The sequence below is a fragment of the Microtus ochrogaster genome, chromosome 19 (genome assembly GCF_000317375.1).
Source record: "Microtus ochrogaster isolate Prairie Vole_2 chromosome 19, MicOch1.0, whole genome shotgun sequence".
Taxonomy (NCBI): Eukaryota; Metazoa; Chordata; class Mammalia; order Rodentia; family Cricetidae; genus Microtus; species Microtus ochrogaster.
Window position 1 is genome coordinate 8,920,594 of NC_022021.1, and position 18,122 is coordinate 8,938,715.

Sequence of the window (18,122 nt, forward strand, 5' to 3'; positions counted from 1 at the left end):
GAGAGAGAGAGAGAGAGAGAGAGAGAGAGAGAGAGAGAGAGAGAGATCTGTTTTATAATTTTACTCTTTAATTTCAACTTCTTGTTACCATCCTGATTCAGGGCTTTTCACCTTTCATGAGACCATGAGGACAGCTTCCTTGTAATATTGTCCAAAGTCTTTCTTCAGTTCCTTCCTCTGAATCACACTGCTGGATAACTACCATAAACTACTTTCTGTGCATTTAGTATTCTTAAAAATGATTCCACATTTCAGGCAGAAATTTTACCAGATATACTTAGAAATACACTCTACAAGAACTTGGAAAACCTGAGCTTTCCTGGATATGGCACACTGCATTTATATACTAACTGACGACCCTAGCCTCCACAGGTATCAGGTTTCTCACCTAATGAAATGACTTTCTCTATCTTAATAGTTTATATTTCATTTTGCCAAAAATTTTACTGTCCTATTTAAGAGAAATAAAAACTTATCAAAGAGTGAACATTGTTTTAAAGAACCCTACTGAATATAAAATTAATATTCACTATACATCTGTAAATTATACAAATTATGTAAATAAAACCCAAAGTGATGTGTGATCCAAATATGAAAATATAATTAACATTTTAGTTAAAGGATTATATTATTTGCTTTTTCAAGTTTATATCATTTCATTCTATCATTCATATTTTTTAAAATAGAGTCATTTTACATGAATCATGTAGATAAAAGCTAATAAAAAGGAGGCATATTTTAATCATATGAAAATTTATATATATATGTATATATATATATATATACACAAGTACATACAAGTATATACAAGTAAGTTCAGTCTAAAGTCAATAAACAAATTCATTCATTCTAAAGACTTCAACCATTAAAGAAAATGTAATTCAGAATGCTTCCTTGGGAACTACCATAAAAATCCGCAAGAAATATTAATTATCATATGGAAATGATTGCATAATGGACTCTGAGAAATAGGACATATTAGACTGTTAGCATCATCTTTCCACGTGCCCTCTCCCACTCTCCTTCCTCAAGTCTCTCAAAGCCCTGTGTACACGTGAGCATAAACTATGTTGGTCTACTTCAGAAACTGCACTGTTCAAGAGTCAGCAAATCCTTGTCAAAGTTCCCATTACTGAATTACAGAAAATAAATGAATTTCAGGAGTCCATGTGACTGCACCGATGACGAGAGCTGTGACAGTGGGAGGGCCTTGCTGTATCTGCGACTGTTTCTAAACTCGTCTCAGAGTTCAGTACTCCCCATACGGTCTCCATGGAGAGCAGAAGGGCAGAGCTTTCCACACTGTGGAACTGGTTTCTTGTTTTAAAGGGGTGTGTGCGTGTGTGTGTGTGTGTGTGTGCGCGCGCGCGCGCGTTTGTCTGTGTCTGTGTGTCTGTGAGTTTGTGTGTGTGTACACAGATGTCTGTGAAAGCCAGAAGAGTGTGTTATATGCCCTGGAACTGAACTTAGTAGCTGTGAGGGAGCACACTCAGGCCTCTGGGAGACCAGCCAGCCCCTCTTGGTGGCTGTGTCATCTCTCTGCACCCATTTATTTTCCTAAGCTGTAGACTGTGAGGTCTTAAACCTTCCTGAATAACAGCACTAGCTGTGTCTAGCGCCATCCTGGTGTTCATACGAGTAGGGAGGTCTACAACTAAATAGTAGCAGGAGTCTTGCTTGTGCCTCTCTTGGTGTAAGGGACAGGAGAGATGGAGAATGTAGGCCATCTGGATTCCCTGGAACCATCGTGGCTGGAACAGTTTCACTCTGTCATTACTACAATGTAAAAAGGCAAAAGAGCCCTGTCCGGAAAAACACTGTGCTCTGAGCCGCGGTCATTGCCTGTTCCTCCTTTCCCTCTGTGTGCTGTAGCAATCCTTCCTGCTCTTCATCCCCAGGAATGGTTTTTTCCACATGGGACTCAGGAGTATGGTACAATCAAGCTCTCAGGGAGGGTACAGGCCCCACTGCCATGTACCCAAGAATTTACCTTCTCAAGTCTGCATACACCCCTAGCACTATTTAGAGCCTATGATTTTCCAACAATGCTCTTGGTTTTAAACCTTTTTTTTTCCTTTTAGAAAACCAAGGAATGTTTCTCTTTTGAGACCTAGTTCTGGCTTTTAAAGAGTTTGGTACAAAATGATGCCTCCCTCTGCCATCAAGACACGTATCCTTCTAGTTGGGTTACAGATGTGCCATCGGGTACTTCGTTAGGCTCCAGACTGGAGACTGTGTCAGAATAGGAAGGCAGAATCTCCTCCATCCCACATTCAATTCTATTTCTTCCTGGTCAGCTCCACGAGGACCCTTACAGGACCATCTAATATGTAACTTTTCCCTGAAGAAATGTTACATGATATAATCTGGTTTTTGAAGTCAGATTTGTAACTAAAGTAAGGCACACTTAAGCCAAGGGGGTCTGCTGCCTCTCTTTAAGAGTCTTTTTAACAAATCAGGTTTTTATTTTGCCTAGAATTTTTAGGTCTCTTCTCTAATATTTCCTTTAATTCAAATGAATTTCAATAGAGGAACTGAATTCTGTATATTTGGTAAAAAAATATTATTTCAGTACTTTGTATCTTCTGTGCAAAAGAGGTTATCATTTACACAAAGCTTAAGATGAGTTTCTTTTGAAAATGAAGAACTACTGTTTCATTAATATACATGTGAAATTTCAATAGTAGAGAATTTGCCTAGCATGTGTGAGACCCTGGGATTGATTTCCAGCAACTCCCCCAGACTCACCTCCAAAAAGTTAATGCAGACAGACTGAAATTACAAAATCATATATACATAAGTGCACAATCCTGAGATTTTACAAGTCATACATACTTAATGATAAGAACATTCATAGTTAGTTGTTCCTACTCTCTAGACTAAGTTCTACACCAAACATCTTTCTCTAAGGTTAATGGCAGAGTATGTTTTAAGAGCATTGGTTAGGATGTTTTCAAGTGTATGTTCTCTTACATAGTCATGGAAGGCTTTTGCTTCGCTTGAGTGCTCACACGTTTCCCGTCTCTCTGGAGCTGCACAGTAGAGATCCCAAAACACACTGAAAAGTAATTATGGAACATTAAGAAAATCATTAATATGGTAAATTGAGAAATCACAATTCAACAAACACAAGACATGCAAACCCTTTCTTCTTCTGGACAGGTATAGTTTCTCTGAAAGATTTAAATTCAGGCGAGCTCTTTAACGCATGTTACCTAAACATTTTTTCCAAACTGTTAAGCATTTTCCTAAAAGGATAAAGAATTTAAAAACACTGTGTTTTTGTCCAGTCCGGAGGATCAAACCCTTGTAAGTAAGTTGTTGAGAACTTTCGTTCTTATAATTGCCTGTTCACATAACTGATAATTAGGTGAAATCACATTTAAGCCAACTTTCCCACGAAGAATAGAAATATAAATGATGTCTTTTATAAGAAAAAAGTGGTTCATTTTTTGTAAGGCTATCTTATTGTCTAGTTCATAGGCAACCCCCTAACCAGAACATTGAACTGATCAAACAAGTTTTTCATAAAATCGTTTTTTCCCTTCAATTACAGGAAGAGGTTAATAATTTTGAAACCAAAATAATTCACCTCAACTCCTTTACTGTCCTAATTAAAAATTATACTTAAAGAAAATAGGACCTGGTCACCATCCCAACTACCCGGAAACATGAGAAGAACTGAACATCACGGTAAACAGAAGGTCGAGGGCTGCCTATGGCCCAGATTCCTTCATGTTATTTTCCTCCACTTTTCCAAGTCTAAGATGTGGAAGGCACACAAACTCAACAGTCTAGAGCACGGCCATTCTTGAACAGGCAGAGACCAGGCAGGCTGCTACTCACCAGCTGTGAAAGACCAAGAGGAACTTGTTTCAACTGGTCAGAAACAAACTTGATTTTTGTGATCAAGTCATACAGCATAAACACGTCTGCTGTACAGTGGGGTTGTATTACATATCAAACTGTAATCTGTGTAAGGGCACAGCAACCTTTGACCTTTGAAGCCTCATTTATTCTGCCTTTCTCTCCTCAACAAGAAAACACTGCAGGCCTGGTGACAAAGACAATAATTCAGTAAGACGGCTTTCAAATAGACAACCCTGAAGGCTAAGCACTGGCACCCCTTCAGTATCTTATGTATGATTCCTTTATGCAGAAGTAGAAAGAAAATCTGTTTTTCTTTTTTAATTTTATTTTTAATAAAATTCTATATTAAGAGAGAAATACAAAGAAGAAAATAAAGACAAAAGTAAGTTAAGTTCAACATTCTGACAAGAATGAAAGTGGTTAGAACTGTGTGTAGATTCCACAGAGCCCTTCAAGATAAAAAGTCTGAGACTCCTAGATACTCAGAGACACAACCAGACTGGCACATGGGCAAGGTATGCACGAAGTATAGTACTCTATGATGACTCATTTTCATCTTCCTAAGGAAATGTAAAACCCTAAAAGTGAAATGTTGAGCAATGTTTGGTTACAGTCACAGAATGCGATACAGAGCATTATGATAAATAGCTAAGTACTTCCTCTTAATCTCAATTTTCCTTCATTTGCTAGCAAGTGTCCTAAACCTTTCCCAGAAGTCATTCTGTAACCTACCTTTCTTTTCTTTTCTCTCTTTCTTTCTCTTTCTTTCTTTCCTTTCTCTTTCTTTCTTCTTTCTTTTTTTTCTTTCTTTCCTTTCTTTCTTTCCTTCTTTCTTTCTTTCTTTCCTTTCTTTCTTTCTTTCTTTCTTTCTTTCTTGTGATTTTGTATTGTTTGACATAAGGTTGTGTCTAACCTAGACTGTCCTCAGACTCTCTGTAAGCAATGATGATGATGAACTCCTAACCCTTCAGCCCCCACCTCCAAGGGCTGGGATTACAGTCATGTGCCATTGCACCTTGCTTGGCATATTACACTTAAAGACCAGATTACACAGTTATTGCTTTCACTGAATATGTCCTTAAAAACTATTAAGAATTTTTATTAACACACAAAAATATTTATCTCACAACATTAACACTGTTCTATTTTTTTCCCTAACAAATGTAGTGGGTAATCAAAAGCTTACAGGATAAATTTTATAGATAATCAACAAGTTAAAAATAAAGTTTTATATATATATATATATATACATATTAGGTATAAAATAATTATACCTATTTTAGAGAAACATGCTGTTCTCTAATAAAGGTTAAAAAACACACCACCTAAAAATATTTGCCTGCCCCACAAAATTTTTTTTAACAACAGCAAGCCTTGTTCTAGGCTATCCTGTAGCATCTCAGACAAGTATAAATTCTCTCCACGCTATACTAGCTATTTTTATCAACTTGACACAAACGAGTCTCCTGGGAAGAGAGACTCTGTGCAGGAATTGCCTCCTTTTGATAGCCCGTGGGCATGTCTGTAGGGTTATTTTCTTAATGATTGATGTGGGAGGGTCCTATTGGGCAGGAGGTCCTGAGTAGAATAAGAAGGTAGCAAGCCAGTAAGTAGCGTTCCTGACAAGATCCTGCTCTGGCCCTTCCAGATGGACTGATGGCAACTGTGGTCAGTGACAGAGAAGCAAACTTGAACACACACATTGGCATCCTCTATTCCATGGAAGTCAAAGATCATACAGCCAAGGGAGGCCAGGACAAGGTAGGAGAAATCATGTCAAAGAACACTCATAAAATAGGATGGTTTATTTTAAAAACTGTACTTATTAGGAATATATTAGGGGTATTTTATACTTAAGTCTATAATAACCTATGATATATATATCATGAAACTTTGAAAATAAAATTTAAAGCCAAATAGGGAAAACGTCAGTGCTAAAATAAGCATGTTTTAAGAGGGCATCACCTACTTTATAACTATGTCTGTTGCGCTCTAAGAACTACAGGTGGTAAAGATATTTCAAAACTGCATCTTCTTATAAAACTCAATCATGTTTTGGCAGTGCTACAGGCCATAAAGCACTGTGACTATCAACATAATATTTGGGAAGAAAGGGCTACATTAGCAATCATGCCAAAAAAAAAAAAAGCTGCAGCAAGGCCAATGGACATGGTTTATTCCACAATAAGGACACTAAAGCTAGAAGTTCTCTACTGAATCTTTCATTAATTGAAAAAAAAATGAAAAATCATCTCTGGATTATACATGTCAAGAACTGCCTACAGAAGAGACATACCATACATTGTACACAGGTGACTGAATCTTAAAGCAACTGAAAATTCTTCAACTGCTAAACTTTTTTTTTAATTAATTTATTTATTTATTAAAGATTTCTGTCTCTTCCCTGCCACCACCTCCCATTTCCCTCCCCCTCCCCCGATCAAGTCCCCCTCCCTCGTCAGCCCAAAGAGCAATCAGGGTTCCCTGACCTGTGGGAAGTCCAAGGACCACCGACCTCCATCCAGGTCTAGTAAGGTGAGCATCCAAACTGCCTAGGCTCCCCAAAGCCAGTACGTGCAGTAGGATCAAAAACCCATTGCCATTGTTCTTGAGTTCTCAGTAGTCCTCATTGTCCGCTATGTTCAGCGAGTCCGGTTTTATCCCAGGCTTTTTCAGACCCAGGCAAGCTGGCCTTGGTGAGTTCCCGATAGAACATCCCCATTAAAAATAAAAGTTGTATTTCATAAATCATTAAAACTCACAAATCTAAGACTTACATAGTGACAATGTTTTAATGCCCAGAAGAAGATTCACTGAACTACTTAATTTGTCCTTCCTGAAAGGGTAGTCTATTGTAAGTGGTTCCGATGACCACTCAGCCTGTTCCTTGGTTTGCAATTCTGGACATCTGTAGAGTCATACTCTATAACCTGAGGTGCTAGAGCCTCAGGAGCTGAGAAGCTGAGCACTATCTTTGGAATATGGTGAACTCATCGTGGTAACTAATGCTGTAGATTTACACAAGTGTTTATCACTGAGAAAGAAGTAGAAAATGTGAATTCTATAAATGAAGAAAAAAGGTATATAAACAGAAGTAAAATGTACCAAGTGATAAAATATTTGGGTTTGTATCATTTATTACATTTATTATTAAAGTCTGCCTGCTATAAATCAATGAAAAAAAAAACAAACCTCAAATTTATTGTTTTCCCCAAGATAGTTTTCTCTTTCTCCTTAAAGGTTCACATGCAGATAGAGCACTCATATACATTAAATAAATAACACATGATTCCAGCATGACTTAACCTGCCTAACATATGAAGGGACCTCAGAAACGAATTGGTTGCCAGGAATCTATCAAGTTTAATAAACACGTGACATGTGACCCAGAAGACAGAACCTCATTACAGTAACTGGATGGTGGAATTCCTAAAAACAGAAATCTGAAAAATAAAAAGACAAATAAGCAAAAAAGAAAATCCTATTGAAAAATTTTTGAAGGGAAAAAAGTCATGCTATAAGTTCAAGTATGATGTAAATGAATTATAGGCATTCATAATCCCAATAATAGATTGGGTCTAGAATGACATATGTTAAAAACCAAGTTTGGAACTATTTTGTAGGGAGCAAGGTGTGGAGGCAAGTGAACGGCTTTAAAAGATGGGTCCTAATAAGGCTACCTTCTGGTATCTTTGAAAGGAATAGTGAGACACCAGACCCTACTCTTCCTTTTTCTCCTCCTTTTGTGTCAAAACCATTAGGTAAAATGCTTCATCATGTGCTCCAGTCATGATGAGCTGCTTGCTTTAGGTTGAAAGGAAATGGGCCAATAGTCATAGGCTCCAAAACTGTAAGCCAAAAAGTCATTCTTTTCTCTTTGTAAGCTGATTGTCCCAGGCAATTGCTACACCTCCAGAAAACACACTAACATATTCTCTGCTGAACAAAACTATATCCACAAGACCAAGGACACTTTTGCATACTGAACTCTTCACCTTAAGACTTCCATACACATGCACCTTTAACAATAGTAATCCATACACCTATGAACACCTTATGTTTGATAAAATTGTATGATGGGAAAAAGAAGAAAGCATCTTCAACAAATGGTGCTGAACTAGCTGGATGTCGGCAGGTAGAAGAATGCAAATAGATCCATATCTATCGCCATGCACAAAACTCAAGTCCAGGGTCAGAAAAGATGGCTCAGCAATTAAGACCACTGGCTGCTCTTACCAAGGTCCTCAGTTCGATTCCCAGAAACCATATGATGGCTCATACCTATCTATAGAGGGATCTGAGGCCCTCTTCCTCCTTAAAGGTCCACATGCAGATAGAGCACTCATATACATTAAATAAATAAATAAATAGATACATAAAATCAAGTCCAAGTGGTTCAAAGACTTCAAGATAATTCTAGTTACACTGAACCTGATAGGAGGGAAAGTGCGAAGTAGCTTTGAACGCAGAAACACAGGAGACTACTTTCTAAATATAACATCAGTAGCACAGTTACTGAGAGCAACAATTAATAAATGAGACCTCTAGAAACTGAAAAGCTCCTGTATGGTAAAGGTCACAGTAATTAAGACAAAACAGCACCCTACAGAATGGGAAAAGATCTTCAGAGGGCTAATCTCTAAAATATATAAAGAACTCAAGAAGCTAGACATCAAAATACCAAATAATACCATAAAAAATGGGGTACAGATCTAAACAGAGCATTCTCAAGAGAAGAATCTCAAGAGAAATTTGGGAGCGTGGTGGGGGGAGAAGGGAAGATGGAAGGGAAGGAGGGGGGGAGAAGAGAAGGAGGGAGAAGAACATGAGGGAACAGGATAGTCAAGATGGAGGAAGGACAGAGAAGGAGAGCAAGGAAAGGGATATCTTTTAAAAAAAATATTTATTTATTTATTTATTTATTTATTTATTTATTTATTTATTTATTATGTATACAATATTCTGTCTGTATGCCTGAAGGCCAGAAGAGGGCGCCAGACCTCTTTACAGATGGTTGTGAGCCACCATGTGGTTGCTGGGAATTGAACTCAGGACCTTTGGAAGAGCAGGCAATGCTCTTAACCACTGAGCCATCTCTCCAGCCCCAGGAAAGGGATATCTTGATCGAGGAAGCCATTATGGGGCTAGCAAGAAACCTGGCACTAGAAAAATTCCCAGGAACTCATAAGTATGACCGCAGCTAAGACCCTAAGCAGTAGTGGAGAGGCTGCCTGAACTGGCCTTGTCCTGCAATCAGCCTGATGACTACCTTAATCATCATTATAGAGCCTTCAACCAGCAACTGATGGAAGGAGAAGCAGAGATCCACAGTGAAGCACTGGGCTGAGCTCCCAAAGTCCAGTCGAAGAGAGGAAGAAGTGAGAATATGAGCAAAGAGCTCAAAACCATGATGGGGATACCTGAAACATCTTACCTGATCTAATGGGAGCTCATTGACTGTGGACTGGCAGGGGGGGGAAGCAGAATAGGACAAACTAGGCCTCTGAACATAGGTGACAGTGGTATAGCTGAGGCAGACTGTGGGACACTGGCAGTGCAGCCTGGATGTATCCCTACTGCTTCAACTGTCTTTTTGGAGCCTATTCTCTTGGAAGGGATACCTTGCTCAGTATAGATATAGTTGGGAGGGCCTTGGACTTGCCTCAAAAGGATATGCCAGACTTTGTTGACTCCCCATGGGAAGCCTTACCCTCTTTGAGGAGTAGATGGGGTAGAGGGGGGAGTTGGAGGAGGGGAGGGAGTGAGAATTAGGATTGGTATATAAATTTTCAATTAAATAATAATAAAAGGAGAAGAAATGCTCAGCACCCCTAGTCATCAGGAAAATGCAAATGAAAATGACTCTGAGATACCATGTAAAACCTGTCAGAATAGTTAAGATCAAAAACACTGATAACAGCTTACTGGAGAGGATGTGGGATAAGGGGAAAACTTCTCCACTGCTGGTGGGAGTGCAAACTTGCACAGCCTCTTTGGAAATCAGTATGGCAGTTTCTCATAAAACTGAAACTACCTCAAGACCCAGCAATATCATTTTTGGGAATACACCCAAAGTATGCACAATCACGCCACAAGGACACTTGTTCAACTATGTTCACAGCAACATTGTTTGTAATAGTCAGGACCTGGAAACAACTATTTGCCCCTCAACTGATGAATGGATAAAGAAAGTGTGGCACATCTACACAATGGAGTATTACTCAGCTTTAAAAACAATGACCTCATGAAATTTGCAGTCAAATGGATGGAACTGAAAAAAAAATCATTCTGAGTGAGGAAACCCAGACCCAGAAAAACAAACACAGTATCTACTCACTCATAAGTGAATATTATAGGTGTAAAGCAAAGGACAACAAGGCTACAATCCACAGTCCCAGAAGCTAGGTAACAAGGAGGACCCTAAGAGGGACACATGGATCACCCTGGTAAGGGGAAATAGATGAGATCTTTTGGGTAAACTGGGGGCAGGGAAGGGTAGAGAGGAGGGGATGGGAACATAAGAGAGTGGGATGGTCGAGTTGGGGGAGGATGGAAAGAGAGAGCAATGAAAGAAGTATCTTGATAGAGGAGGCCATTATGGGGTTAGGGAGAAACCTGATGCCAGGGAATTCCCAGGAATCCACATGGATGACCCCAGCTAAGACTCCTAGCAATAATGGAGAGGGAGCCTGAACTGGCCTTTTCATATATTCAGACTGATGACTACCTTTATTGTCATCATAGAACCTTCATCCAGTAACTGACGGAAGCAGATGCAGAGATCCATAGCCAAGCACTGGGCTGAACTCTGGGAGTCCAGTGGAAGAGAGGGAGCAAGGATTATGAGCAGGGGGGTTTCAAGATCATGATGAGGAAACCCACAGAGACAGCTGACCCGAGCTCGGAGTTCAGGGCCTCTAGAATGACAGCTGGAGAGCCTGCATGGTACTAACCTAGGCCCCCTGCAGGTGGGTGACAGTTGTGCAGCTTGGTCTGTTTATGGAGCTCCTAGCAGTGGGACCAGGATCTATCCCTGGTGCATGAGCTGGCTTTCTAGAACCTATTCCCTATGGTGGGACACCTTGCTCAGCCTTGATGTAGGTGGGAAGTAGCTTGATCTGGCCTCAACTTGATTCACTGTCTTAGCAGTATCTTTGAGATTACTAAGGCCTTGTGACTCCCCACAGGAGGCCTTACCCTTTCTAAGGAGTGTTTGGGGGGGGGGGTGATGTGGGTGGGAGGGGAGGGTAGTGAGCAGGAGGAGAGGAGTGAGTGAGGGCTGTGGTTGTAAATAAATAAAAAAAAATTAAAGTGTTCAATAGCTTTTAAACATTAAATTTTGTTCTACTTTTATAAAATTCTTTTAATGTTCCTGTATTAATGATAAATTTATATTTTAAAAAATAGTAAGTTAGCATCTATCTATATTAAATTCAAACGCCATATAAGTGTCACAATCCTACATTTGATCCTAATTATTACTATCATTTTTAATTTAAACTTAGACATATTAGATAATTTCCCTAAGATCACAGAGTTAGTTGGTGAGAAACCTGGGCTTAAACTTTTTAATTATTACATTATTTTGCTTCTGTGTACATATAGCAATGAGAGTTCATGTTTCAAGTCTTCTAATTCTGATTATGGACAGGTTCACAGAGATCCAGCTATGTAAGCAGTATCTGTTATTGTAAGGCCCTATCCTACCTTTGACCTTCATATTCTACTTTTACTTCCAAGGATTCTGTGACAACCACAATCCCATCTTTCCTGCGGCTGCTAGTGGTCCAAGGATGCTTTGATGCAGACATATTCCTGAGTCCTTTTCCACGTATACAGCATGCAAACTGCCCATCTAGACAGACTACACAGAAACACGCCTGAAGTCTCAAAGATGATACTACGGACAGCGAACCAGCTCTATGGTAAAGAATTAATAATTGTGCTATGTTCCCTGGGGATTCCACTGGCCCTTGGGGTGGACCAGCTTTGCTCATTTCTACTGACCCTCTCAGCTTTCCCTCTCAGCATCTCGCCAATCCCTGTTCCTCTTTGATAGCAATGGAAGCGTCACCCCAGTCCCCTGGCACCCATCTTGGAATGCTTGGTGGAAAGTTCCATCTCAAGCTCCCTCCCCTGAGAGTTGCCTCAGTCTAAATTCCACCTCCTAGACAGCCTGCCAAACAGTGACCCCTCCCCAGAGAGGGTCAAGACCACTCCCACAGGCTGTTTAAACTGCTCCCCAGAGACAGAACACAGGGTCTTTCTGGTTCTGAGCGTCACCCGAGAGCGCTAGCATCCATTAAACCTGGGCTTTTTCTTATTTGGTGTGATTTGGATTACTGCATTGGCAGAAAGGCTTATCGGGCCGGAAAAACTTTACACCTAGAAACTTTTTCTTTTTTTGAGATAGGGGTTCTCTGTATAGCCCTGGCTGACCTAGAACTCTTTCTGTAGAGCAAGCTAGCCTTGAACTCACAGAGACCCACCTGCCTCTGTCTCCAGACTCTAGACGGGCCTCCAGTAGCCACAGCAGGCTGGGACTCCAGTAGGTGATTTCATTCTCCTTCCGGCACTCCATTTCCATCACTCCTGTCACCACCTCCAAACCCTGTGGCAGCCTGCTTCAGGGGCCCTCCACCAACCTCATTCCATTTACTAGAGACTCCAACATTCCACAGACACAGATGCTGCCCCTCTTTGATCCCTGTCACTCCAGACATAGTCTTTGTCCTTCCTACTGCAGCACACCTGCAGAAGCACCTGCTCCCAACACAACCCCAACTCCCTGGGGTCTATCTCTTGGCATGGACAGCATCCCTAAGTTTGTTCCCACAATCCCCTGGGACTTGTCTCCTAGCCCACCTCTAGTTCTCTTGTGACACCCACTGACTTGCAGAGCACTCTCTACCAGGGAAGACACAGCCACCACACTTCCCTAAGATATAGAGAAGACCGTAGAGACCAAGGGGAGGGGCATATGGCCAACCAAGACCAGACATCAACATCTAGAACCATCTCAGCCTGATATCACTGCCTAGCCACCATAGGGAAACACGAGCATGAAAAACCAAGACAACAGTCTTCCACCACCAGGACCTACTACCTAGGCTGAGAATGAAAAAATAGCTAAAGCACAAAAAAAGGACTTCAAATTAGCAATTAGAAATGTATGCAAGGCCCTTAACGATGATATTAATAAGTCTCTTAATGAAGCCCATAAAAAAAAGAATAAAATAATGAGAACAGTTCAAGACATGAAGTAAGAAACAAGATTCCTAAAGAAAACCCAAACTGAAATAAATCCGGAAGTACTTTTAAGATGTTTAAAGTACTAAAATAAATTACTCTAATGTTGGCCTCAAACTCACAGAGATCTGCCTGCCTCTGCCTCCCAAGTGCTAGGATTTAAAGGTGTCCATCACCACTGCCCAGCTTCTTAGAAGGTTTCTTAGAGGTAGTCCAATCAAGAAAAAGGGTTCTCATTAAATGAATAAAATCTGTCTCCCATTTCTTTCCAATTCTTTGTGTTTCATGGACGATTTCTTCCATTTTTGTTTGTTATTTTTTCTCTCCAGCGAATTTTCTTGATTCCACACATTCCTTTCCTCCTGTACCAGTCAAAGCCTGCTTCTTCTCTATATATGGTATAATTAACTTTGTTGTGTTTTTTTTTTCTCTATGGTATAATAAACTCTGTTGTTCTATCTCTCAAGCAAGTTTCTCCCATTTACAACCGGGTGTTACCCAGGTTGTTTTACATGATGCTTAGTTCAGATTAATTTGACTAAGTAGTGGTGACTCATTGATATCCAGGAAGGCATACCAAGAGTGGTAAGGGCCAGTCAGCTCATCACTAACAGTCCTTTCTAGCATGCAATGCTAGTTTTTATCCATGTATGTGGCTATTTTTAGCTATATCTGATGTCATTCATTAAATTCTGAAATCATTGGAGCACTAACATACAGTAATATTTGATTTCCAGCTGCCAGGTGAAATAAACTAAGTTCTTATGAGAATATTATTAGTCAATTATGTATTTAGACTATAGACTTACATACCTAACATTATTTTAAAAGGTAGCTTATATTTTTGTTATTAAACTAAAATACAGATTTTAGTTTTTTTAAATTAAGTCATCAAATGGCAGATTTTTTTTAAGCTCGTGTTTTGAAATTCCATAGGTCTAAAAAGATACCTCAGAATAAAGAAGTTTCTTGGAATTTTTAAAATTAGTGGAAGAAGTGGAAACATGATTTCTACATACAAACAGGAAGTGAATATTCCAGGAGTATTTGCTTTAGAGGAAGGTAACAGACAAGCTGGGGATGCCATGTTCTGCCGTGGGACAGACAGGACAAACTGCAAGTGATGGGGAGATCAGGTAAGAAGTGAGACTGACGATTCAAATCATGTGCTTCACCCTCAAGAATAAATTCCTCTCCTCCCCAAGGCTGTTGGCTCTTGTTTCTCTTATACTGTGTGCATGTGTGCGTGTGTGTGTGTGTGTGTGTGCGCGTGCGTGTGTGTGTGTGTCCTATCTATCCCCTACCCTACCCCTCCTCTTCTTTCCTTTGACTTTTCACACTTAGGTTGTGTTCTATGTTACCTCTAGAAACATTACACATGGCATCATATTCTTCAACTACGCAGGGTAACACTCAAGCTGAAAACATTAACTACACTGTTCTTCTAAATTTCATATTACCATAAGTTAAGATGCTCTTCGTTACTGTAATAAAATAAAAAGCCAACTTAAAGTAGAAGGACATGTTTAGGATTCCGGTTTCAGAGGTTTTGAACAGTAGCTGCTTGGCTCTGTGGTTCTACGGTAAGGTGAATGCTCATCACAGTAGAAAATTATTTGCCACAAGGCAGCGAGGATGAAGAAAGAGGAGAGAAGATGGAGGATGATGCAGAGCAATAAGAACGGTCCAGGGTCAAGATGTCCCTTTCAAGTCACACCCCAACAACTGCTAGCCATCTCTTCACCTATCTGACCTTAAGTATTGTTCTTTTTGTTCTACTAGATAACTATCTCTGAACTCTTGGCCTGCTTACAATCCATGCTGCTAAGTCCCAAGTGGTTATGTAGCTATCTCAGAGCCACAGACCTAGGTCTCTCACTTTGTACATGCTGTCCTTAACTGAAGATCTCAAAACGTAACCTCTACAAGCTACAGCATGTTCTTTTTTCTAAAGCCCAGTGCCCTCGATATTCACCTAGTCAATGGCATCACTGTCCATCCCATTACTCAGACCTAAAACTAGAAACCTCTTTGTTCACCTCACAATGATCTGATACACTGTTATCTGGGATCTCTCTCCTTATTGCTTTTCAGCAAATAATTACAGGCATCCTATGACTAAACTCTACCCTGTTCTCAAGCCTCTTTAATTCACCTACACACTGATGCCCAGTACTTGTCTAAAAGCACAAAACTAACCATGACATGTACTTTGTTTAAAATGTCAGAGCAGTAAGTCCAAAATCTTCCATACATTCTACAATTTTCTAGTCTTGCCTCTGCCTTTTTCATAATGGTGTGTATGCTTTTCCTAATACTGCAACCTTGACAACAAATGGTTCAAAATACCTGTTAACCTTGAGTGTACAATCAAACCTCTTTGGTGAGTCTACAGGAACTATTCTTTGCCCTTGATACTTGCCCTATCTAACTTCCAATTCAGCTTCAGTTGACTTCCTCTATGATCCCTTTGCTTACTCTTCCCACTTTTGTGAGTGCTGCTCCAGTGTCTATAATGTAACCACAACACATACCCTGCTATGCTTTGTTTGTTTGATTTCTTTAGCCCACTATCGATTTTCTTAACGGTAGCATAGTCTGAATTTCATAAGCATTTGGTAAACAGGCTTAAATAAAAAGACAATTCCAATTTTAAATTTCTTTCTTTTGTCTATTTTTTTTTTACGTGATGGGAAGTAAATAAAAGTACAACTGGTCCACTGATTAGTGTTAGCTGGGCTGCCTAAGTGAGCAGAGCCGTTAAATAGTTAAATGTTTAGCCCTAAAAGCACCAGCAGCATTCCTGTCAAAGGAATACTAATCTAGGCCTGCTTCCTTGATCAGACCACAGACGAGGGCCATGCATAAGATGGATTTGAATTCAGCTCTCAGTAAAAGTTTCACTTTACACAATGATCAGGAAGGCTTATGAATGTGGCATGCTTCTAGAAGAGTAGATCCACAGCTTTTGGTCAGTTCTCAGACGACCCCTTGACTTCAAAACCGTTAAGCATCAATGGCTCACACATATGAAGCAAATGCTGAAAAGAACATGTTGATAGTTTTATGGGGGGTAAAAAACTTAAATATTTTTAAAATAATACATATGCTGTATTTAAGTTCAACAAAGTTAGTCTAAAATATATATGCCAATTATTAGTATAAATTTGTTATCTCCAAATTAAGTTACCTAAAAGTTCAAAGTCAAGGTGTTATTCTGAATCTCTGAGTCACAGAAAAAAAAGGAAGGAAGGGAGGAAGGCAGACAGGCAGGTTGGTTTAAGAGCTATACCTTCTGATGGCTGATGTAAAAAGCTAAAGTCTAGTACAAAAGAGGCCACAGCATGCAGGAAGCTATTCCTGACCACCATGCTGTAGATTTAGGGTAACTTATTGAAGAAGTGTGAAATGAAATAGACCTAAGAAACAAGGGAGTGAGAGATATCCTCACCCTTCTAACCCCTTGTCCAATAAGAACGATGTCTCTGATGATTTTCATGCTGCTTTGTATCCACAAGCAGAAGCACATCTTGAAGACAGCTAGAAGGCAGTGAAGCACTCAGGGCTGAAGATACAGCTCAGAGGTAGACTGCTTGCCCAGTATGCACAAGACCCTGAGCTCACCCTCAACTACTAGAGTAGCAGCTCAACACAGGAAGAAAACACAGTCTAGATCTAAATACCTAAATCCATAAAATATCAAATTACAATTTTGATTTTTTTAACATTATACAAGAAACCAGTCTTAAACCTCAGAAAGCAGCACAATGACGATGTTCAAGTGCAGAGAACGGTTGGTCCAATTACAGGAACAATGTTCAAACAAGACCTGCACCTGTTTCTGCTGTGTGAGAGACAACGGGAAACCCACAACCACAACTGACCACAGAACTTCAAGTGAGACGTTCTTCCATAGAGAGGCTAAAACAATGATGATTAAATAATACACAAAGGAAACCATATGCCTGGTACTGAAAGAGGCCTTCTGTTTCCTTCCTTTAAAGATGAGGGAAATGAGTGGATAGAGATGCAGAGCAGAGAGAGGCACTGAGATCCAGTTAACCCAGTTATCCAGATGTCTGTTCTACAACTGCTGCTGTAGAAAAGCTGCTGTGCCACAACTCTACACACAGCAATGTTAACTTGGCCTTAAGCAGTTCCTAGCAAGGTTTTGTGGGTTTCTAATCTCTCAATCCTCCCTTCCCTCCCTCTTTTCTCATCCCCCTCGGTCTATATATAAATACTTCAAATGATTTCCCTTCTAAAAATACACTACCACAAATCTACCCTCAGCACCTTTGCAGAGAAAACAAGCCACGGGAATAAGAACTGTGTGTCTCACCATAAACCTACAAACATCCTTGCACCTCCTCTCACGCCCTAGCAGCAGAAAGGGACTTCCCTTTTACACGTGTGCAATTACACACTCTTCTCTGACATCCACCTCTAATGACCTTTGTAATATAGCCCTAGGCTTCTCCACTACTCTTCTGTGTAGACCCCAGAATTATTAACTCCTCTCCCATGGGCAATGAAAAACCCCCTAGTCGGACTGACATTCTCTTCCTTTCCTCTCAGCACAGCTGAAGCTCTTGAATGGACTCTGTATATCTACCATCAGCCACTTCTCAAACTCTCGGTCACATCTCCATCCAACACCCGCTTACCACTCACTGCCTCATTGCTTGTCTGTCGTAAGTCGGTCACTAATGACCTTTCACGACCCCTAAGAGGACTCAATCACTCTTCCCGCTCTATCTTCCCAGCAGGATGATCCAGCAAGCTGTCTTTTTATTTCTAAAACCCTTTACTGTCAAACTTTAGTTGTTTTCCTTCTTCCTTTTAAGGGACTTTATCTTCTTCATAGCCTCCTCTTCCTCTTTGTCCTTAAACATTAACAAATGGTGCCAGTTTCTGTACAATGAACATATCTCTCTCTCCTCTCCTCTTCTCTCTCTTCTCTCTCCTCTCTCTCCTCTCTCTCCTCTCTCTCCTCTCTCTCC

At 40.1% G+C, this 18,122-nt stretch overlaps 1 protein-coding gene across 4 annotated transcripts in view; it reads right to left on the bottom strand.

Annotated features, from left to right (window-relative positions):
- Positions 1-18,122, bottom strand: part of Ssbp2 (single stranded DNA binding protein 2) — a 257,999-nt gene that overhangs the window by 141,017 nt on the left and 98,860 nt on the right. For all 4 annotated transcript variants that reach the window (XM_005356514.2, XM_005356515.3, XM_005356512.3 and 1 more), the window contains exon 4: positions 2,974-3,058. In XM_005356514.2, the coding sequence (XP_005356571.1) occupies positions 2,974-3,058 (85 nt within the window). The remainder of the gene's footprint in view (positions 1-2,973; positions 3,059-18,122) is intronic.